We start from the raw sequence: 23,351 nt of genomic DNA, 5'->3' as shown, positions 1-23,351 counted from the left end.
GCTGCGCGCTCGTGAAGGTGTAGCCATTTTATGGCGGTAAGGGCGGGAGTGCCGAACAACTGGTCCGCCAACCCAGGACCTCACCCAAGATGGCGGCTGAGAGCCCCCCAGCAGCACCTAATCGGCTGCGGTGGGAATGCGGCAAGAAGTAGGTCTGTGCAAAGCAGGCAAGTTAAAATGCAATATTTAAAAGATGAAAGCAGCAAATTTTACAAGTTTGGCGCTGTGCTATACTCCCGGCTTCCGCCTCAGGAGTGATCGTGTCCCTTAGTCTGTGCGCGTGAGCAAGGGCGCGGCTTTTGTGGCGGTGAAGGCGGGAGTGCCGAACAACTGGTCCGCCAACCCAGGACCTCACCCAAGATGGGGGCTGAGAGCCCCCGGCAGCACCTAATCGGCTGCGGTGGGAATGCAGCAAGAAGTAGGTCTGTGCAAAGCAGGCAAGTTAAAATGCAATATTTAAAAGATGAAGCAGCAAATTTTACAAGTGAGTTTGGCGCTGTGCTATACTCCCGGCTTCCGCTTCCGGAGTGATCGTGTCCCTCAGTCTTAGTCCCTGAGTCTCCCTTTCTGAACTCCTACTTCCCTTGAATGAAGCCCTTACTGGTGTCTTACTCAGGGCTTGGTCCAAGCCCTGTACAGGAGCTCATGAACATTGGACAATAGCCCACCATCATAGCTGTGCTCCTGGGGACTCAAGTTCCATACCCAGAACCCCAGCCTGGCGGTCGAGGCCTCCACATCCTGAATTAACACCGGCGCATATCCTACCTCTCCACCGGAGAGGTAATCCAAGGAGCTGGATAACTATAACAAGAGAATGTTCTCTTCCACCAGCCTAGCACTGCAAGTGGTGAATTCCCGTAGGAAATGGGACTCGGTTGCGCATGTTCTGGCTATGATCTCGGAGTAGCCCGAGCCATACATCCCCCGGTTATTGCTGATGGGTGATATGCAGCAAAGACCAGGTGTGGGCTTGAGAATACTGATTTACTGGGCAGGGTGATTTCATCATCTGTGGCCTTGCGGCACCATGCCTGACTGAGAACATCTGGCTTTTAAGGGGATGTCCAATCATCCCTCATGGACATGCCCTTTCATGGCTCTCGCTCCTTTGGAGAGAAGGCTGATTCAGCGCTGGAGCGTTTTAAGGACAGAGGAGCTGTGGCCAGATTTTTGGGCTTGTCTATGGTCCCTTCCCAATCCGCCTTCCACCCTTTTCATGGCTACATAAGTGTTCTCCAGCCATTCTCATACCCTCCCAGCCACCACATCCAGCAGGCTTCCCAGTTTTTTTGGGGTCAGAGGGTGCAGGTCCCATAGACAATGTGGGACAGGTGGCCAGAGGAAGTCAGTCCACCACTCCCCCGACAGCTGCTGCCTCCAAGCCTCTTTAGTTTGCCCTCTGACCACCATGGACACGCAGTAAGAGGCAGGATACACCATCACCTGCTCCACTTGCAGTCAGTGACATCAGACCGCTGGGTCCTCTAGATTGTTCAAAGGGGCTATTCCCACCAATTTGTGAATATCCCAACACCCACTTAAGATCGGCTGACAAAGGACCATCTCTCTTTGGTCCATCAAGAAGTGCAGGCTTTCTTGGCCATGGGAGTCATAGAGATTGTACGTTCTACTTGAACCAGGGTTTTTTTGGTTACTAAGGAAAAGTATTCCTTAATAAGGACGAGAAGCCTCACTCCCCTGAGAGTGACATGCTTCATCATGGAGTTCCCTCCTCACATCGGGGCAGCAAGGTCCCGGATGTGGGCTTCAACTTTCCACCAAGAGCAGTGGGTGGAGAGGAGCTGAGGTGTTTAAGGTGGAGGATTCCTCTAAGAAGTGAGTGAGTGAGGGGCAGAGTGCAAAACCAATTTAAGTGAAAAGTTAAAATTATCTCCATGGACTCCATATCTTTATTCAGTGGTACCCTTGGGTAGGAGTAAAAGTTGAGAGGATGGGGGTTTTGGTTCAAAAATACCCCCTAAGTGGTTTGTCAGGTCCCTCAAGCACACAGCGAACTCGGACGAGCCCTGTGTTCCACTAGCCGAGTTGTAATTGGGGTACCATATGGCTGTAGAGAGGTAAAATGTATCTCCTCCATCAGATGGAAATGGTGTGTTAATCACCCATCATTGTTGTTACTTCAAATAATCACGGCCAGGATAGCCATCTGATTAATTTGATTATTTGTATTACTGCATGCAGAGTGACTTGTATTGTTTACTGGTCCTGAAGAATGCCTAAGAACTCCGGTTGGAGTCTAGTGAAGGCAGAAACATATTGACCACTTAGGGACAACAGCAGCGCCATATAGTATGGAAACAAACCTAGCTGAATGGGGTCCTGGGCCTTGTGCCAGGAGGCACTACGTCTCTGATAATGGCTGGACCATCACGGGATTTGCATGGTGGTGAACCACCTGAGAGAATATTTGAATGCCAGGGCAGACTAGCTCAGCCAGCGACTCCTTGCAGATCACAAGTGGCAGTTAACATCCAGAGGTGGCTCCACCTTCATACATGGAGATTGAGCGGCGAAAGCTGAATACCTTTGACTTTCCTCTGAAGGTAGCTGTTGTCATCTTGGCAGCCAGGCATCCCTTGACAAAAACTGCATGTGCCTGTTATTAGGACAAATCTGTGGTTTGGTGCTGCACACAACAGATTGGCCCCCTCCAGGTCAGGTTTTCAGACATTCTGTTTGGTTTGCCTCTCATCCAGCAAGGCTTTGCTTTGGGCATGGTTAAAGGGTACCTTTCGACTCTTTTTACCTTTTTTACAGTTGCCGGGCCTGACCTCACTGTTTAAATTGCCACTTGTGAAGTGTTTTCTTTTTTAAAGCCCTGAAACACCTTTCCTCTCCTTTCCACATAATTTTAGTGGGACTTTAACTTGGTCCGCACATGTTTGATGTGCACCCCCTCTGAGCCACTTCACAGCTGTCCTTTATGGTTTGTCACCCTCAAGACCGTGTTCCTCATCTATATCACCTTGGCGCTGCGAGTGAGTGAGCTTCAGACTATCTGTGTTAACCTGCCTTTTGCTAATGCACGTTACCTTCTTAGTGAAAGTTGTGACACCGTTCTATGTCGGTCAAACCATTACCCTGTTGTTGTACTATGCTCTGCCTCACTCTTCTAAGGAGGATGAGAAGAATCTCTATCACTTGGACCCCAAAACAGCACTGAGCTTTTACATTGATGGATCAGCGAACATGAGGTGGAACATCATCATCATCTTATGGGGTTCACTGGAGTGAAAAAAGGCAAGATCACACGGTAACAGACCATGTCCTGCTGGACCACGGTCCGCATCAAGATCTGCTATGCATTGGCCAAACAGCCCTCCAAAGTGGCTGATTGCAAGCTCATTGTAACAGAGCTAATGCTGCTATTATCCAGTATTTGGGTGTCTTTCATAGATTCACATGCCTGAATCATTCCCCGTCGTCGAGACGGGAGCCTCCGGTATATAAAAAGTAATGTCCTAAAGACATACATAGAAAAGAATAGGCCCAAAAGTCTCACCTTAGTAGCCTATCCACGTCCTTTTGTAGGAAGGACCAAACAGAGCAGGCCCCAAGGGTCCCACCTTGGTGGCCTATCTGTGTCCTTTTGTAAAAAAGGACCAAATAAAGTACAACAGCCAATCAGCTACCACCTCCTTCTAGAACCTTCCTGCCAGAAGCCCAAGTCTCTCAGATTTTCTACCGCACGTTGTGCTAGGGAGTCTCCACCTGAGTTCTCCTCAGGAATTTCTCTTTTTCTTCAAAAAACAACCTTTATTAGTCTCTAAAGTTATGTCTGATAGTCAGAAGAAAGGTCTTTTCCGGGCTTGTTCCTCCTGCAGCAAGAAAAGACTTCACATTGACGATAAACATGATAAATGTTTATATTGCCTTTACCCTCACCACCAGGCAAAGGACTGCAAAATATGTCGGACCTTCTCCAACAAGACCCTCAAGGACCGAGAAGGTCGACTTCTGTTGTGGCTCAACAGGCTCAAGACCAAGACTGATGACTCGGTATCCGAAGGTGAGAGTATGTCTGGAGTGTCGCAATTTTCCTTGAAGAGGCCAAGGGTTTCTTCCCCTAGCCCCACAGACACCCCTCCTATGAAGACTTCTAAAAAGTCCTCAGAGGGCAAGCCATCTGTGTCTGGCAAGGACCTGCCTGTCCCAGGGAAACAGCCACTGGTCCCGGCGACGACGACGACGGCGTCGATGGTTCATTCGGCACAGAAAACCGTCTCGACGTCGACGACGACAGTGTCGACGACGACGGCCTCATCGGCTTCCTCCTCGTCGACGAGGACTACGCCTTAATCGTCGGCGAGTAGACCTACGCCTTCGACCATCCCGGTCACTCCATCGACGACGACGAGACCGTCGTCGAAGGCGACAACGACAACACCATCGACGAGGACAATGCCGTCGACGAAGTCTACCTCGTCGACGAGGATCATCCCGTCGACGGTGGGAAAGCCGTCGACGAGGAGTACACCGTCGACGGTGGGGACTTTACCGTCGACGAAAATGACGTCGAAGAAGACATCGTCGTCGCAGCCACCGTCGACGACTATTAAATTACCGTCGACGAGCATATCTACCATGGCACCGTCGCTTTCGACGTCGACAGGACCCTGGAAGGAGTCTGCACTCCTCTCCCACGCCATGGATGCTTTTCCACCGCAAGTGAGCCATGTCACTGTGAAAATTACTAAACGGCCTATTACGCCGCACCAGATCTCGCCCGGTAGGATACAACAACTTCCTCCGGCCTGTATACTACAAGGTCAAGAGTCGGACGAGGACTCCTTTACGCAGGCTACTAGTCCATCGGACCTAGTCCTGAAATGCCAAACCACGGACGAGGAACCTGAAGAGGAGGAAGACCTTCCACAACAACAGGACCAGCCTCCGCCCCAGGCACAGGTTACTCCTATGGTGTGTCTCCCCGCATCCATTGTCTCGGACCTACAATTCCTCATACAGGATTATAAGGAAAGGTTCCCGGAGAAACATTCTGCGTCAGCACCTCCAGCTGCACAGGCGCCAGCTCCTTCATCTCGCCATAGACCAACTCCACTGGTCATTGAGAAGACGCAGGTTCCGACTCAGGACGCTCCCTCCTCTGACGATGAGGAGAGGGAACAGGAGGAAGGTGAAGTCGATGACGACCAGTCGGACCCGGATGCAGATCAAGATTATGTGGCACATTCTCCAGCCTCTCCGGATCCGCAGACCTCGGAGTCTCCACCTGCAGACATCGGTGGATTCAACAACATCATTGAGCGGGCGGCTAAGAGGTTCCATATGTCCATGGAAACTCAGGAAACGGAATGCTTCCTTTATGACTTCAAGGAGCCCACTAGGAAGACTTCAAGATCAATTCCCATAATTGACTACATTTGGAAGCAGGGCAAACAAATCATGCAAGCGCCTGCCTCTATACAGGTGGTGGTGCCCAGGCTTGATAAGAAATACAAGGCCACCTCCACGGCACCGGCATGCCTGACAGGTCACCCCAAACCAGATTCCGTGGTGACTCAAGCGGCGCAGAAGAACTCTCACAATCCATCCTCGCCTCTATCAACGCCACCTGATAAGGAGGGCAGGAAACTGGATGCCGTTGGCAAACGCTTTACTACCACTTCAGCCATGACAGTCAAAGTGGCTAATTCGATAGCCCTCCTGGGACGTTACAATCGCCAACTCTGGGCGGACATTGCACCCTATCTAGCAGATCTGCCGGAGGATGTCAGAGAGGAGGCACATTCACTTCTATTGGAAGGACAGACCTCAGCCTCAGAGCTCATCGATTGTGCCATTGATGCCGCCATGACTGGTTTCCGGCAATTGGCAGGAGCTGCAGTCCTGAGGCGACAGGGCTGGCTCAAGGCCACCACTTTCCGCCAGGAGGTGCAAACCAGGATATTAGATATGCCTTACGATGGCCAGCATCTGTTTGGGGAACAGATTGACGCAGCCCTTACCACCATAAAAAAGGATACGGATACTGCCAAGGCTCTGGGTACTTTACAATTCCGGACCCAGTCCTTTCGTGGCAACCGGGGAAGAGGTCAACCTGCATACAAAGGTTCCTATCAGAATAGGTCTTCGTACACATATTCGCAGTCCAAGCCGCAGTTTCAGCAGCGACAACCTCAACAAGGCCGACAGTCTTCCTACGGCAAGTCCAATTACCGAGGAAGAGGCCAAAAACGACCTGCTGGCAATAGACAATGACTTGTCTCCCTCGCTAGCCCCTCCACCACTACATTCTTTCAAACTTGGAGGGAAACTGAAATACTTCCATCGAAATTGGCAAACTATAACAACGGATCGGTGGGTACTCCAACTCATTCGATTTGGACATTCCCTAGAATTTACCTCTATCCCCCCAACTACGCCACCGTGCCAGCGATCACACAGGCACCTACGATTGCTTCTTCAGGAAATAGCTTCCATGCTGCAGAAGGGAGCGATAGAGAGAGTTCCACGGGCCCACAAGAATCAGGGTTTCTACTCTCACTTCTTCCTAATCCACCAAAAAGGAAAGAAATGGCGCCCAATCCTGGATCTCAGGGCACTCAACGTGTTCCTAAAGAAACAATCGTTTCGTATGGTGACTCTGCAAGAAATCCTTGGGCTACTGGACAAAGGGGACTACATGACGTCCTTAGACCTCCAGGACGCCTACTATCATATCCCTATTCTCAAAGGGCACAGGAAGTTCCTCAGGTTTGCGGTGGCAGGACAGCACTACCAATTTCGGGTCCTTCCATTTGGCCTCAAATCGGCCCGAGGATCTTTACCAAATGCCTCTCGCCAGTAGCGGCATTTCTTCGTCAACAAGGCCACCAGGTGTTTCCATACCTGGACGACTGGCTGGTGAAGGCACCGACGGCAGCTGCCGCAGCCTCGTCCTCCAGCGCCTGTCTGGATATTTTCCACCGCCTAGGACTAACCCTCAACACTGCCAAGTCAACTCTGGAACCCACCAAGGTCATCACATTCCTTGGAGCGACTCTGGACACGGACCGTGTCAAGGCTTTCCCCTCTCAGGAGAGAAAAATCAAGCTCATCTCCTTGGCCAAGGCAGTGGCTTCGCAGAAGACTCTTCCGGTCCGCACGTTCAAGTCTCTTCTAGGCATGATGTCCTCATGCATCCTGCTCGTTCCACACTGCCGCCTAAAAATGCGCCCACTCCAGGAGGCACTGACAAAGCAATGGACTCAAGCCACAGGTTCTTTCGAGGACCGCATACGAGTCACTCGACCCATTATCAATCATTTGCAATGGTGGACATCTCTCCACCACCTCTCAAAGGGTCTGCCGTTCCTGCTCCCAGCGGAGCCACATGTAATAACTACGGATGCGTCCCTGGAAGGCTGGGGAGCTGTCCTCCAGGACCTCCAGATCAACGGCAAATGGACAACACAGGAAACCAAGCTCCATATCAATCTGTTGGAGTTACGGGCGGTTTTCCTGGCTCTACAGGCGTTTCTTCCACGCATTCGTCACTCCCCAGTGCTCGTCAGGACGGACAACACCACGACGATGCACTACCTGAACAAACAGGGGGGGACGCGTTCCATCTCGTTATCTCGAGAATCGCAGAGAATCTGGAACTGGCTTCTGACACATGGCATAGTGTTGAAAGCGGAGTACGTCCCGGGCAAGGACAACGTCTTGGCGGACGCACTGAGCAGGGAGAAGTCTCCTTCCCACGAATGGGAACTGGACAGCGAGGTGCTGGACCATATCTTCCAGAAGTGGGGCACCCCGAACATAGACCTCTTTGCCACCAGAGAGAACGCCAAATGCCCAAGCTTCGCAAGCAGGCATCACCACTCAGGAACCCTCGGGAATGCATTTTCCATCGCATGGCGCAACGTCTTTGCGTACGCCTTTCCGCCATTCCCACTGATTCCCAGGGTTCTCAGGAAGATGAAATCGGAACCCTGCACTCTGATCCTCATTGCTCCGTCCTGGCCGAGGCAGCACTGGTTCACAGAGCTTCATCGCCTCTCTGCCCGGCCCCCTCTTCGCCTGCAGCAGTTTCCGGCCCTGATCACGATGTCTCAAGGGCAGGTTCTCCACCCGAACCTGAGCTCTCTGAAGTTATCAGCCTGGCTCCTGAATACCGAGAATTCAGCCATCTGAACATCCCGCAGGATTGCAGAGATGTCCTTGCGAAAGCTAGAGCTGTCAGCACTAACAAAACCTACTCACTAAAATGGAAGCGATTCTGTTCCTGGTGTGTGGATCAAGGCTTGCACCCCTTCCAGGCCACTCCACAGCAGCTGCTACCATACCTGTTACACCTTGCGCAGTCTGGCCTTGCGCATACCTCCATCAAAGTGCATCTAGCGGCGATTTCAAGGTTCACAAGAAAGGCTACAGGCCCATCTTTGTGGTCGGACAGACTCATCAAACAATTCCTAAAAGGTCTATTCAGGTCCTTTCCACGACCCCGGCCTATTCCTCCATCGTGGCACCTCAATGTGGTTCTTCATCAACTAATGAAGCATCCCTTCAAACCCATCCATAAGGCTGAGATCAAGTTCCTCTCATGGAAAACGGCCCTCCTCCTGGCACTAACCTCTGCCAGAAGGGTCAGTGAATTGCAGGCTCTATCCATCCAGGATCCTTTTCTTCAATTCAGAGAGGACAGAGTCATTCGGAGGACTAACCCTCGCTTCATTCCAAAAGTCCCTTCGGACTTCCACCTTAATGAACCGGTGGTGCTTAGATCGTTCTTTCCGAATCCTACAACGGCAGCTGAAAGAACTCTACATTCTCTGGATCTAAAGAGATGCCTTAAATTCTACATCGATAAGACACAACACTTTCGAAAGTCATCCCAGCTCTTCATTGCCTTTAGTAGACCAAGACTGGGCATGCCCCTGACAAAGCAGAGCATCTCCAGATGGATCTCTTCTGCGATCACCTTTTGTCACGACAAGGCCGGACGGCCTTTAGACTCACGAGTCAAAGCTCATTCGACTAGAGCCATGTCCACGTCTGCGGCGCTGTTCGCTGGAGTGCTGATATTGGACATCTGCAGAGCGGCGACATGGAAGTCCCCGCACACCTTCACCAGGCACTACTGCCTGGATACTGAGCTGATGAAGGATGCAGCAGTGGGCCGAGCAGTGCTTCGCCATCTATTCCAGTGAGGTGAGCCCTACTACATCCCATCATCCTTTACGGGTATGCACATTCTCTTACTGTATTTATATGCCATTGCATTTGGTGATTTGTAGTCATGTGATATGTTTTATCTACATGTTCATACCTGCTCTTCATACAGAATGTGCATAATGTATTGCTCGCTACTCTGATTCAGGCATGTGAATCTATGAAAGACACCCAAATACTGGATACGAAATGCGTTACTTACCTGTAACTGCAGTTATCCAGTATTAGTGTCTTTCATAGATTCACATGCACCCTCCCGCCTCCCCTGGCATGGCTCACCTTTCTCTCTAATGAGTTTACGCCTAACTAGCTTGGTGCGTACGAAAATCTGAGAGACTTGGGCTTCTGGCAGGAAGGTTCTAGAAGGAGGTGGTAGCTGATTGGCTGTTGTACTTTATTTGGTCCTTTTTTACAAAAGGACACAGATAGGCCACCAAGGTGGGACCCTTGGGGCCTGCTCTGTTTGGTCCTTCCTACAAAAGGACGTGGATAGGCTACTAAGGTGAGACCTTTGGGCCTATTCTTTTCTATGTATGTCTTTAGGACATTACTTTTTATATACCGGAGGCTCCCGTCTCGACGACGGGGAATGATTCAGGCATGTGAATCTATGAAAGACACTAATACTGGATAACTGCAGTTACAGGTAAGTAACGCATTTCATACTGTGTTGGTAGGCAGAGGTCCTGTCCTAGACATTTGCCAGGCAGCTATATGGGCATCACACCATACAAAGCATTACTGTCTAGACATTAAGGTTAGCTGAGAGTGTTATTTTGCACACTCGATCCTACAGGACTCTTTGGTTTGCGCCAATTCACAGACCCACCTACTAATACGTACTGCTCTGGTATGTTTTCAAAAGATGAGGAATCTATGGTTTGAAGTCTCTATCAGAAGAACAGGTTACTTACCTTCCGTAACACTATCTGGTGGAGACTCTAGCTGCAGATTCCTCTCCACCCAGTTCTTTGAATCTGGCTCAATCCATTAACAAGTCCCAAGTCTAGGAATCTACACATTGGTCAAATCCAGTTTGCTGTTGGGGTTCTGCATCTGGTTTCACAGGCTGTTTTGAAAGCAATTGAGGTCCCTGCCTGGGAATGGCGCCTCTATGGTCCCCCAACTCCTACTGGCTCACAGAAGTACTACTCCGTGGCATAAGCCCCTGCAGTCCCCGTGGTTTGGAGGGTGGGAAGGGCAGCCAAAGGGTGTCCCCTCAACACAGGACACTGAGTAAGACAGCAGGCCCCTGGCCTAAGGTCCTGCCTAGGTGCAGAGCAAAAGGTGGGTGAGGGGGTTGCAGGGAGGACCCCCTCAAGTTTCAGTCTGCCACTGATACTGCTCAAAAGTTTCCAGATCTCTTCTGACACCTTGGAAACATTCCAAACGTGAGAGGAATCTGAGGTTAGATATTCTATACCAGAAAGGGTGTTACTGAAGGCAAATAACGTGTTCTGTTCTTTAAGACAGCGAGAAAAATGAAAATGAAACCTTGAATGGGCCCTAAATTCAAGACTTGTAAAAGCAAAGCAAATGTTTTCAAGAAGGTGTTGGATTATAAAGTGTGAGGCAGTATCAAGAAAGGGAAATGGTTAGAACCAGCGTTTGGGCATTAAGGCTGAAATGAAAAAAAAAATAGTAAAAACATACATTTTAAAGCAAGAGTAAGTGAGAAATCTGTAATTGTAGTGGTGTTTAGCAATAAGTATGAAGCATATTAAAAGTAAAGCAAAGGTTTTTGCCAAAGTCACCCCTCATGTTGTATAAAGTAAGACATTTGAACTTGTGTTGACTTGCCCTTGTTACCCAGCTTTTTTTTCTATTTTGTTTTATAGGATCCTACATTCAAGCCATGCCAGATGAAGACACACTTTTCACTTCCATTTCCAGTGAATTACGTTGGTGAATGTGTTCGAACTGTTCCATATACCAACCCAGACTATGCAAGGTAAAATCATTACCTTTTGTAAATTCAGTGTACATTCTGAGGGTATCTTCTTTTAGATACTGTTTTAACTTCATGGTGTTGTTTCATTAAGGTTTATAGTAGCAAAATGAGGTTCAGATCTATAACTAATGAAAGCACATGAAGACTATATGATGTTCAGTAGGAAATACCGCACTTACTGTGAGGATAGCGAAGCTATTTCCTGCTACAGCATTGGATGCTTTATATATTCACATGCTTGAATCCTTCCCAGTTACGAGGTTGGGAATTGGGTATACCTGGCAGTTTTAAATAGCGGTTAACTGTGTTAAAATGGGAATGGACATTAACTGCAGAGTTTGTTTAGTAGTACATCCACCTCATTTGAAACAATCCAAACTTGAGGTTGAGGTGCTAAGCATTCAAAACTAGTCACCAATTTTTCTAGGGGTCACCTTAGGTCAGACTCCTTCCTCTTGTGTGTGAGGGAGTCTCCGAGACTATGCTCTTAACTTCTCCCTGACCTTATTCTGTTTTTCCTGGTCTACCCTGCATTTGAAAGAACTCATTGTCAGCTTTTAAAGTTCTGTAAGCTGTTTTGGGGGTCATTTCATTGAAAATCTACATCTAGTAGGCCAGGGAAGACCTCCTCTGTCACCAAATGTCATAATGGATTGCATATAACATTCCTAGGCAATAATAAAAATGAAACAGAAGAAAGGTTGTACAGAAAATAGACATACAAAATTACACTATTAAAAAGAATTATATTTTAATGTACATTTAAATTATAATCATGGTTCATAAAAACAAGATACACAATAATTGTTATACACAAAATAAAATTAAAACATAATCATGACCAAAATTAGACCACTTAAAAACATGTAATCATATAGTGACAATAAGTAACTCGACGCGCGTTTCGGCGTTAGAAAAACGCCTTCTTCAGGAGTCCCAAATTAATTCTTATCTAGAGATTAGTTGCATAAAATTGTAATTTTTCAGATGATAACCAAAATGTATCTCAAAGAGCCGTATTTCCAGGATAATGCGATTTATATCTAACCAAGTGTATTTCAGAAGTCACTCATGGTGAATCGAATTTTCAGGTTTGGCGCATCCGCTTTGAGCTGCTTGGCGCCAACACCCAATTTGGTTTGGACGCCGTTTTTCCTGCCGCATTTGGCCGTAACCAAGTTTCTCATAAAGGGGTCATCGTATAAAGAGCTGGCTGTCAACAGAAAATATTTTCGTTTAAACGTCTCTATACGATAGAAACGGCCATACGCTCGGTTGACAGATATAATATCCTATATCTTGCAACAACATGATATAAGTGGTGACCATATCATATTTTAAATCGTGCAACGTTTTAATCTAATCCAAACAAACTTGAAAGTTCGATTCACCATGAGTGGGGGTTTGGTTGTCCCTTGTCTGATGTGCTAGGGTCTTCCCTACTATGGCTCTGCAAACCACTTCAGCACTTTAATCTCAATAGTACAGGTGCAGTGCTACCCCCCTTGTTCAGAGTTTGTGCACTCAGTTTTACAGTCTTAATCTCAGTAAATAAATCTCACCAATGTGAGTTTTGTCTCTCCGCTGGTTGTGGTTGGGACCCGCGGCACACTTTTGGTTTTCCTCCCTCTTCTGAGAGGAAGACACCCAGCTGCAAGTGTGTCAACACTCCTGTCCCATCTGTGGAAGAAGCATCTGGGGAGACTGCCTAGCGAACTCTGCCTGACAGTGGTTTCGGCATTAATGGTATTCTCCAGTCATTTTCAGGCTGTCTTCCAGGGGCAGGGTGAGATAGTGTGGCCAAAGGCTATGGGCTGCTGAAAATATTTCTAAGGACACTAGTGCAGCTTTAACAACACTCACAGAGATGAAATAGCACCTTCATCTGGTCAGTTGTCACTGCAGTGTGCTTTGGCTGCACGTCCGATTTACATTGGCACACTCTGCTTTGGGGGCCAATACTCATGTTCACAGTCTTCTTTGGACACAAAGTACTGCTATGAAACAGTTGCTTCAAAGTTACAGTGGTAGTCTGCTTGGGCACTTTTGAAGACAGTGCTACAGTGCAGGCTGTTATTAGGATCATTGCTGTTGCTCTCTCTCGAGTCTTTCTGAAGGAGACTGCTTTGGAATCGGCTGCTTCTACTTGCCCTGGTAGTCAGCACCTCCTGTAAGGCTGGCACTTTCCTGCCCTCTCCTTTTCTGGCACTTCAACCTCTAGGCACTTCAAGACTGAAATACAGCTCTCCTTACTTTCATATTACACTCCAGATGATGCACACTTAAATCTGTGAAGCTGGCTGTCAGGCAGATACCATATTTGGGTGCACAGCAATCATCTTGAGTATTCTGCAAAACACCACGTTCCTTGGTCAAAGAGAACTTGGAGCTGGAACAACAAGTTGGTCGGCAGCTCCCACTTTTATACAGATAAAGCAGACCGAGAATGTGGATTCTCTGTAAGCACTCTCAGAAATGGTTTCGCTTGGTTCTACACACAGCCTTTGTGTAGTTTGATGCGCCTCACTGAAGTAGTCTCCAGTGTGGAGCGCGCACAACAGAGGCACTAAAAGGTGTGAGGTTTGTTCACCTAGCTGTCATCTGTCACTCTGATCAGATACTAGGAAAATAAACAAAAGGCTGACCCTCTCCCAAGAATCCATTCACACTCTGAACAACACAGACTGCAGTGCCACCCTTAACCCCCTACCATCTACCAAATGGGAGTTACCAGGAAGGCTAATTAACAGGTCCTCACTCTACCCAGGGAGCCCACTTCTGTATCTGTCTCCTCCATCGGGTTTCAGGAATGTCAGAAACACTGTTCCTCTCTCTGGGAAAACAACCTCCCCTTTATCCAAAATGGAAACAAAAGGCCTCCATTACTCACAATCTATAGGTCACTCAGACCGTACCTTTGCATGCATGCAAACATGCACTGGGATGTTCGTGCAAGGACCTGGGTTAGTGTATAGCAGCAGAACTTTATCTGGGTGAGCTAGCCGGCCTCTACTCATTACATGGATAACAAGCATTGGCATAGCCTATAGGTCTCGCCTTTGGGACCTTATACGTGTTTAGCCATGCAACAGTTGATGTTGTTGCTCCAAGGATATTGTGCTGCATAACTAAATACTTATAAGGTCCCAACAGCGAGACCTATTGGCTATGCCAATGCTTGTTTTTAAGGGGGCCTCGAAATGGGTCTCTATCGGGCTCTGTTTTGTGCCCTGGCACAGGCGGTACCTTTTTTATGGACTGCAGTGACAGCAGGCACATCGATGTGCGCTGCTCACACTACTCACTTCTCACTTGTGGAGAAGTTACGGCATGACGTCATGCCAGTTGACCTTTGTAGGGGAAGGGAAATCCTTTAAAGAGAGTAATTTTTTCTCTGGATTTCCCTTCTCTCTTTGAAACTCGGCAGCAGCAACTTTTCAGTATTATATACACGCCATAGTTGCTGCTTATTTATCTTATGCAACTACCAACCATTGACAAAGCCATTATGTCCTGACCTGTTGTACTGTTGTAGGTAGGATGTTACTTGTTGTATCATATATCTGGATGCAGTGTCAGAAACAGCAAAAACAAGACGGGCGGCACACTATGCTAAGCACAGATTTTTAGCGTAAACCACACCCTTGATTACATTGGTCACTCCCCCTTGAGAGATCCCCCAGTTTTTTCATCCCACTTAAAGCCCAGTCAGTTGCTCATTGATTTTGTCACAGAGATCCTTTTGTTTCTTATAATTCATAAGTTACAATCCTACTATAGCACAGTGAGCTATCAACTGGCATCAAAGAGCTGCATGCAAACTACAAGGTATAGGTTAGAGTATACGTTTTTTCCTCAGTCTTTAATTTTACTAATTTTGCTAAAAAGGGTAGAAATAAATTATTACTAGTAAAGCTAAGCCCCCCTAAATTTCTATAAGCCACCCCAAAATGTGGCTCTAGTTGTGCCTCAGGGCAGCACAGAATGTGCTGGCGCTAAGAGCAGATGTGGCTATATCTTAGTTGATATGGTGCATTTCTTACCTCTCCGTTGCACGCAACGCATCGCAGCAACTTTGCTTGCTGCCTTGCGCTGCTTTAAACTTTAGTAAATATGTCTCTTCATATTTACCTGTTCTGATAAGCTAGCTGACCAGTAGCCCGTCAAAGTCAGTCTCACCCAGAAAAGGAACTCCATTCCACTTGGGTGGGGGGTGGGAGGGGGGGCATGATGCCTTCAATGTTTTGTATCGGGCACTTGTTAAACAGGAGTTTCCACTGTATAAATAAATGCGCTTGTACTCTGCACATCCGCTGAAAGGGCCTTCACCCTAGCATTCTTTCTGACAGTAAAAACACCACCACATGCATGCGGCAATGCTGCCCGTGGAAATAACTTCAGTGACCTATTTCACTCGCAGGAGTCTTGTGACGCACATTTCACAGTAACATTTCCCCCTTGTACCTGGCGTGCCTCAGTAAGATTTCCAAGCTGCCTCAGCAATCACATCACAGGCATGGACATAAAACCAAATCGCACCCATGTCAATGATGTCTTTCACTGGTCCCTTCCTCTTTTCGGGGTGCGCATCGGCTGTGTCACTTCAAGCACTGGCGGGAGTCAGCCGCGTATAATAGCTTCCTGTACGCTGTCCTGGAGGTCAGACAACATCATTCCGCGTTCTCTTCACCAGGCAAGGTAAAGCTGAAAGGGTTCATGGGCGGAGGAACCAAAAAAACAAAGGGGACAGTTCCCGAGAGTGCTTTGTTTTCGTTGTAAATGCAAAAACAACAGTTGATGGACAGAATGCAGAACAGTGTCATACTTTCACCCCAGTACTAAATCCATTGTTTTTTTGCTCACCATGCCTTTCCAGTTTGAACCCAGCCATATGCAAATCAGTTTTGACCGTGTGCCCCATGGGAACAGTCCAGCCCGAACTGCCAAGCCAGGTCCTCCCTGGACTGGAATCAAGCATCCTAGGACCGCTTTCGGGCTTTCAGCCAGGATAGCTTGATTCCAGTGGCATGGAGAGCACGGGACGCACGTCTGAGCATACCCGTCCCACTCGGGGTGACAAATGCAAAAACAACAGTTGACGGACAGAATGCAGAACAATGTCATACATTAATCCCAGTAAAGAGATCTGGGCCTAAATCCATCATTTTATTGCTCACCATGCCTTTCCAGTTTGAACCCAGCCATAGGCAAATCAGTCTTGACCCTGTACCCCATGGGAACAGTCCAGCCCGAACTGCCAAGCCAGGTCCTCCCTCGACTGGAAACAAACTGTTCCCATGAGGCACAGGGTCAGACTGATTTGCATATGGCCATATCTGAACTGGGGTGGTGAGTGAGATAAAGATTGGTGATGGATTAAACCCAGATCAGTTGACTGGGGGAGAGTGTTTGAATTGCTCAAACACTCCGTCCATCATCCCCTTTGGTATCGCTGTGTTCGCCCTAAGTTGGCAGCGTATGCCCATACGTGGGTCCCTTGCTCACTTTGCCTTTGGATTCAAGATAGCCTGGCTGATGAGGGTTATGAACCCGGAACCGGTCTCAGGATGCTTGTTTCCGGTCCAGGGAAGACATGGCTTGGCAGTTCGGGCTGGACTGTTACCATGAGGCACAGGGTCAGACTGATTTGCATATGGCCATGTCTGAACTGGGGTGGTTGAGTGAGCTAAAGAATAGTGATGGATTAAACCCAGATCAGTTGACTGGGGGTGAGTGTTTGAATTGCTCAAATGCCTCGTCCATCATCCCCTTTGGTATCGCTTTGTTCGCCCTCAGTTGGCAGGGTATGCCCAGACGTGGGTCTCTTGCTCACTTTGCCACTGGATTCAAGATAGCCTGGCTGATGAGGGTTATGAACCCGAAACCGGTCCCAGGATGCTTGTTTCCGGTCCAGAAAAGACATGGCTTGGCATTTCGGGCTGGACTGTTCCCATGAGGCACAGGGTCAGACTGATTTGCATATAGCCAAGTCTGAACTAGGGTGGTGGAGTGAGCTAAAGAATGGTGATTGATTAAACGCAGATCAGTTGACTGGGGGTAAGTGTTTGAATTGCTCAAACGCTCCGTCCATCATCCCCTTTGGTATCGCTTTGTTTTCGCTGTAAGCAGAAATAACAATATCGAAAAGGTGGTGACTGAAAAACAGCTGTGCTTTCCCGGAAGGCTTAATGTGTCAGTCCTGACTGGGATGTGCTACAAAAAACAAGTGAGTCACAGGGGTGTACAAGCATGTCTATGTCCCGGACATCACAAGGGCTGCTCAAGTTAATATGTCACCTTGTGATAGGGCGTCATACTGAGAGGTCGGCTTTCTTAATAGTAGGAAGGGCCAAAGTTTCCCGGTGAGACTAATAAATGATAATCAGATGGTGGGGTATTTGTTCGTAGTTCCTGTTTCTTAAATACGGTCTATTCTGAACCTCCTATTGAAAAACGTAATGTCGAACTTCCTGTACAGTGTCTATCCAGCGTTGGCTATTCCAGCACACGCACATGCAATACGGCAGCAGTAGTGCTCAGGGCTTTGTGGGGCAATCCCCACATAAATTAACGCGCGCCTCGCGAGGGGAGAGAGGAGGGGGCCTGCGCGATTCCCTTGCGGGAGCGGGCAGCACGGTGCGATAATTGATAACATATGGCACCAGCTGCTTGCTCCCACAAGGGAATCGCCAAACGTGCGCGCGTCGCCATTGAAGGCAATGGAACGAGTGCACGTTTTTGGCTGAAAAGCCAAAGCGATTGCTAAAGGTCTTTTACCTATGCACGCGAGACCTAAAAAGGCCTGGTCGCAACTACTGATTTCACAAAACATGGTATGCTGTCACCACTACTCTGCATGCTAAGACCATGGCAGGGATGGTAGTCCGCTGTCATAGAAATGAGGCCATGTTTTGTACGTCCCACCCTCTTTCCAGAACCTTACTCATGTTAGGGATGTGCCTAATCTTTTGTGCACACTAGATTAGTGTGAGGGTGAGGCAAAAAAAAAAACCAAAAACAGGATTCCAGATTCATATGGGTGAGCACTCAATACAGCGTAACACGATCGATACTTCACGCTTGAGGGGGGAGGGGGGGCGTTCGGTCCCAGCACACTTAAATCCAGCAATCAGCAAATGAAAGGTGACATGCTACCCCTTGGCAAAAAGCCTGCCACTGTGCAGAGCTATCCACAATTATTTTGTTAAAACCTTCAGATTCTTCAGAAGAAGACTGATTATGTGTAAATCCATAATTATGCAGAAAACGCTGTAGCAGTAGGACAGGACTGCATAATTGCAGTGATTGATGAAAAACAATGTATTGCAACTGAGTTGTTGCTCCAATTGTCATGGTTTCAGTTTTTGCAACCAATGTCGAATTAAATGGGTTTGAAAAATGTATTATTTTAAAGTTTTGAACGGATTGGCTGGTAAGCATCTTGTCGCAAGTAATATGTTAAGTTTATAAGTGCCTGTCTCAAATATGGCCTGATGACATTCCAACTTTCACTGATGCCTGTTTAACCAATTTAATTTAACATCGCGCAAAGTAATTATTTACTTGAATGGAAATGTAACTTATAGTTTGCTACTAAATTATGAATATGTACTCGTCCTGCCAATTAATTTTTGTATTTTTTTTTTTTTTTTTTACAGTCTTAGGATTCTTGCACGGATTATGACAGCAAAGTTTCTACATGGGGAAATTAGAGAAAAAGGAGGCGCATATGGGGGAGGTGCTAAACTCAGTCAGAACGGAGTATTTCAGTTCTACTCATACAGGTAAAAATAAGATCTCCAACATTAGTTGATAAAGTTTGGTTAATTCTGTAGCCTAAAGTGTTGATTTATACAATTTGCGGACTCAGCTAAGCATGCAACTACTAGCTAGAAATATATGTGCAATAATACTTGACACAATTTTTGTGTGAGTAACACTAGTTTATGTTGCCAACTCTGATATAACTGAAAGTAAGACACATTGTTTATGTAATCATAAATATGTACGGTGAGGAAATGTGGTGTATTATATTGTGTGGTTGCGCAACTTCACCGCGTAATACACTTACCAGACACTTTAGGTCCATTGGGTTTCGTCGGTAAATCCCTCAGCTCAACCCTGGGTAGCTGTAGCATTGAGCAGAAATACTTGCACAGAGGAAGAAGTGGTTTTTCTTTTTCTTTTCAGACATTTTATTGAAGGATTTGGTGGTAAACAAAGTGCCAGAGAGACAAAGGTTGTTTATGGCGATTGTACCTGTGATTGGAAATTACGCATGGGTAGTGTTAGAATTGGGGGTCTCAAGTTGGCAGTGGTATACACTGTGTCCAAGTAGGGACCCTTCCTTCTAGTCAGGATGAGTAGAGTACACAACTAAGTTTGACTTTGCTCATCCTCTGTTACCTCAGCACAGTGCAGTCAGGCCAAACTACAGCGTAAATGTGTAAAGCATTTGTGCAGACATACAGCAACACAGTGAAAACACCACAAAAAGACTCCACTCCAGTTTAGAAAAATAGCATATATTTATCTATTCAAAACAAGGCCAAAACTGCACAAATCCGACATACAAATATCAAACTATGACTTTAAAAGGTAAAAACAGTTCTGTTCATAGAAATTTATGGATGCATCACTTTTAGCACAAAGTACCTTGGATGCGTCAAAATTACAAAACTGGTGCAGGGGAGGTGATGCGTAGGTTCTTTACTCGCAGGGAAGGTGATGCATCTGTTCCTTGCTCCTGGGGAGGATCCGTCTGTTCCTTACTGCCACGCAGGGGAGGTGATGTGTCGCTTTCTTATTGAAAGCCCAGCGTTGATGTAGATTTGGCACACAGGTGCGATGCATGTAAAAAATGCAGGCGCTATGGATCGATTCAACTGCGCTGTGTCGATTTCTGCAGCCACAGATATGTGATACATCGATTTTTCCAGGCGCACGGCGGGGCCTGCGTTTGAGTCAGAGCAGGAGTTCGGGCTTTAGAGACTCGACGCTCGGGCTGTGGCAGTTTCTTTGGTCGTGGTCATGTGCTGCGTCAATATTTTCAACCACACTGCCGCAGTGTGTGGTTTTTTTCCCAATGCACAGCAGTTTACTGTGGGAAAAACTGTGTTGGGAGCGCGATGCATAGATTTTCAGCAACACTTGCTCCAAGAACCTGGAACTGGAGTTGCCACCACAAGGCAGGTCAGAACACACAACAATGGAGTTAAGAGATGCTGCAGGTGAAGTCTTAGTTAGTGCCCTTGAGACTTCTTAACAGGAGGCCAGCTCTACATCAAGCCCTTGGAGAATCTTCTTAGTCAGGATACCCAGCAAAGTTCTGTCTTTGTCCTCTCCAAAGCAGAAACAACGACTACCTGCCAACCCAGCAAAGAAACACACAGCAAAAAGGGCATTACTACTACTCCTCCTTCTCCTCCTCCTCCTCCTCCTCCTCACAGCTCTTCTCCTTGGCAGAAGTTCCTCTTGGTCCAGAAGTGTTTTAAAGTTCTGGGTTAAGGGTCACCCTACTTAAACTACTCCCAACCTTTGAAGTGTGCAGGTTTCAAAGAAAATCTTTTGCTTACTAGAACCAGTTCCGTCCTCCCTTGTACAGCCACACTGAAGGGGGTTGAGACCACATTGTGAAGAGCTAACATAGCCCTATTCAAGTGTCTGTGACCACTCCTCCCACCACCCTAGCTCAGGAAGACCCTTCAGGATATGCTGGGCACACCTCCATTCTATTTGTGTGAGCCCAGGGAGGTGAAACTCTAAATCTCTATCCCTTCCCATTTGAAAGTTACACTTGTAAACTGTAACAAGGCAGCCACAATGATAATCTATGGGAGAGACGGGCCTTGCAATAGTAAAAAACGAAATTGTCAACCTTTCACTATTGCTACATGTAAAACACACCAGCACATGTTTACCTTTCACATACACTGTACTTTGCCCACTGGACTACCTTGAGCCTACCTTAGGGGTGACTTACATGCAATAAAAGGGAAGGTTAGGGCCTGGCAAGTGGGTGCACTTTCCAGTTAGACAATGCAGTTAAAAACTGCGCGCACAGACACAACAGTGACAGGTCTGAGGCTCCTTTGAATGGCTCCTTGTGTGGGTGGGACAATCAGTGCAGCGGCCCACTAGTAGCATTTGATTTACAGGCCCTGGGCACCCTCAGTGCAATTTACTAGGGACTTCGCAGTAAATCGAATATGCCAATCATGGAGAACCAATCCGAATCACAATTTACGCAGGGAGCACTTGTATCTTAGGACTGGTCAGCAGTAGTAAAGTTCCCAGAGCATTTAAACCAGCAAAACAAAGTCCGGGCAGACAGTCAAAAAATACAAGAGGTAGGTGCAAAAAAGAACGGGGAACCATGTCATGGATTCCAGGTCTAATGGGTAGGTACAAAACAAAAGATATCTCTGTTTATGGAATTACAAATAGAAAATTACCATAAATAGAGGAACAAATGTTAAGCATTTAAACAGCACGAAAACAATTGTAGAAGAAATGGACACAACACTCAAATCACACTCCAATTTATGAAAATAGACTATTTTTATATGAATTTTTACACTAGAATGCAAAAGATCCACCGAAGGGTTCCGGAGATGTAGGTTTTACATGCAATAATAAATCAAAGTAATTGCACTCAACATTAAACAAGCCTTGGCAAACTCCACTAATATGAGACTTAGAAACTTTTTCAAGGAAAATGTAGCTTAAATGTCAAAGGTTGGCACTACTTGGGGCAATGAACTGTCAGGGAGCTAATGAGGGGAACCAGCAAGGTCCTCCAGAACAGTTACCTTTACAGGAGAAACAGTCTTTCAACAATTCCAGACACTTTATTCGCATTGCAGTGGATTCCTATAGAGTGGTTCTGATGCAAGGGATGAAGGATGCTTGAGATGCTCCAAGGATGCTATGGATGCAACGTGCTCAACCGGGATTTTCCTGGAGGGATTCCTCGGTCCATGAAGATGGAGAAGGGGAGACTGGTTGCCAGGTCAGCTTCCCACAAATTCTTCTCCAGTCTGGCCGAAGTCCAGTCGCACTGGACTACCAGTCACCTGTTATGGTCACAGGCCAATCCTTCCTGGGTCGATCACTTTACTTCTGAGGGTCCCATCAACTCTCTGACAGCACTCCTGGGCACTGCAAACTCTGATTCCACTCTGTGTGTCGGGTCTTGGTCCTCAGTACTGCACGACGGCGGTGGTAGTAGCTTGATGACTTTGGTCCACCGAATTGCCCCTGCCGGCTTCTTCAGTTGTCCTGTGCTGCAAGTAGGAGGCCAGTCAGCTGGCCCATGGAGTTCTCTTGGCTTGGCTGAGCCTTGGAGACCGCTTTTCCTTGACAGGATGCAGCAGGCACAGCCCCTCGCTTTGCTAGCCACCAGGTGCAGCAGTTGCAGTCCTTGTCGATACATTCTCTCTTCCCTGGTCCCTCAGTGCAGCAGGCAGTTCTTCTATGGTCCATCTTCCAAGTCAGTCGAGATTAGATGTCTGGGTGCCCCCTTTATGCTCAGAAAGTGCCCCCAGGGCCGGATGCAGTTGTTAGCCAATGGGCAACCAGGTTCCCTCCTGGCCTGACCACTTCCTGTGGAGTGCGGCATCTGGCTATCCCAAGATTCACCATCTTGCCCATTCCCAAGATGTTGAAACCCCTCTCTTGTTGTACAAACCTTCCTTACCCACCCTCTGGTGTGGCTACCTCAGGGCTTCATCAAACAGACGCCAGACTGCCACCATTCCACGACAGTCCTCAACGTGCGCAGGAGTTCAAGAATACGGGCATCCATCCCTGTCCATGCGCCCTATCTTCTGATCTATCAATTTGAAATACTTGCACAAGATGTACTCGATGCATGATTCTACTAATTAACAACAAGATTTCATAATCTTATATCGCCTGATCTCGGTATCACATTAAGGATATTTTAACCTCTTCACTACTTCAGAACTATACAATACATCAAGAAACCTTCAACTAAAGGTCATCCTGAACGATTTCTGTCCTTTTTAAAAAATAAGGTACTACCCAATACAGAAGCATTCAGCTCTTCATATATTTCGAGGCTTCCTGTTGTAGCTATACAGGAATTTGTGGCCTTACTTCCTGACGAAGGCGTGAAAAACGCCGAAACACGCGTCGAACAGTATACAGCTCTGCCACAGCTCTGTTTATTGGA

General features: G+C 47.3%; 1 protein-coding gene across 2 annotated transcripts in view; it reads left to right on the top strand.

Annotated features, from left to right (window-relative positions):
- PITRM1 (pitrilysin metallopeptidase 1) overlaps nucleotides 1-23,351 on the top strand; it is a 434,374-nt gene that overhangs the window by 283,227 nt on the left and 127,796 nt on the right. For both annotated transcript variants that reach the window (XM_078663309.1, XM_078663308.1), the window contains 2 exons: nucleotides 11,043-11,155; nucleotides 18,814-18,939. In XM_078663309.1, the coding sequence (XP_078519435.1) occupies nucleotides 11,043-11,155; nucleotides 18,814-18,939 (239 nt within the window). The remainder of the gene's footprint in view (nucleotides 1-11,042; nucleotides 11,156-18,813; nucleotides 18,940-23,351) is intronic.

This window comes from Lissotriton helveticus, chromosome 10 (genome assembly GCF_964261635.1).
Source record: "Lissotriton helveticus chromosome 10, aLisHel1.1, whole genome shotgun sequence".
NCBI classification, from domain to species: Eukaryota; Metazoa; Chordata; class Amphibia; order Caudata; family Salamandridae; genus Lissotriton; species Lissotriton helveticus.
The sequence above is the reverse complement of the archived record's forward strand: the minus strand, read 5'-3'. Positions and strand labels throughout refer to the sequence as shown.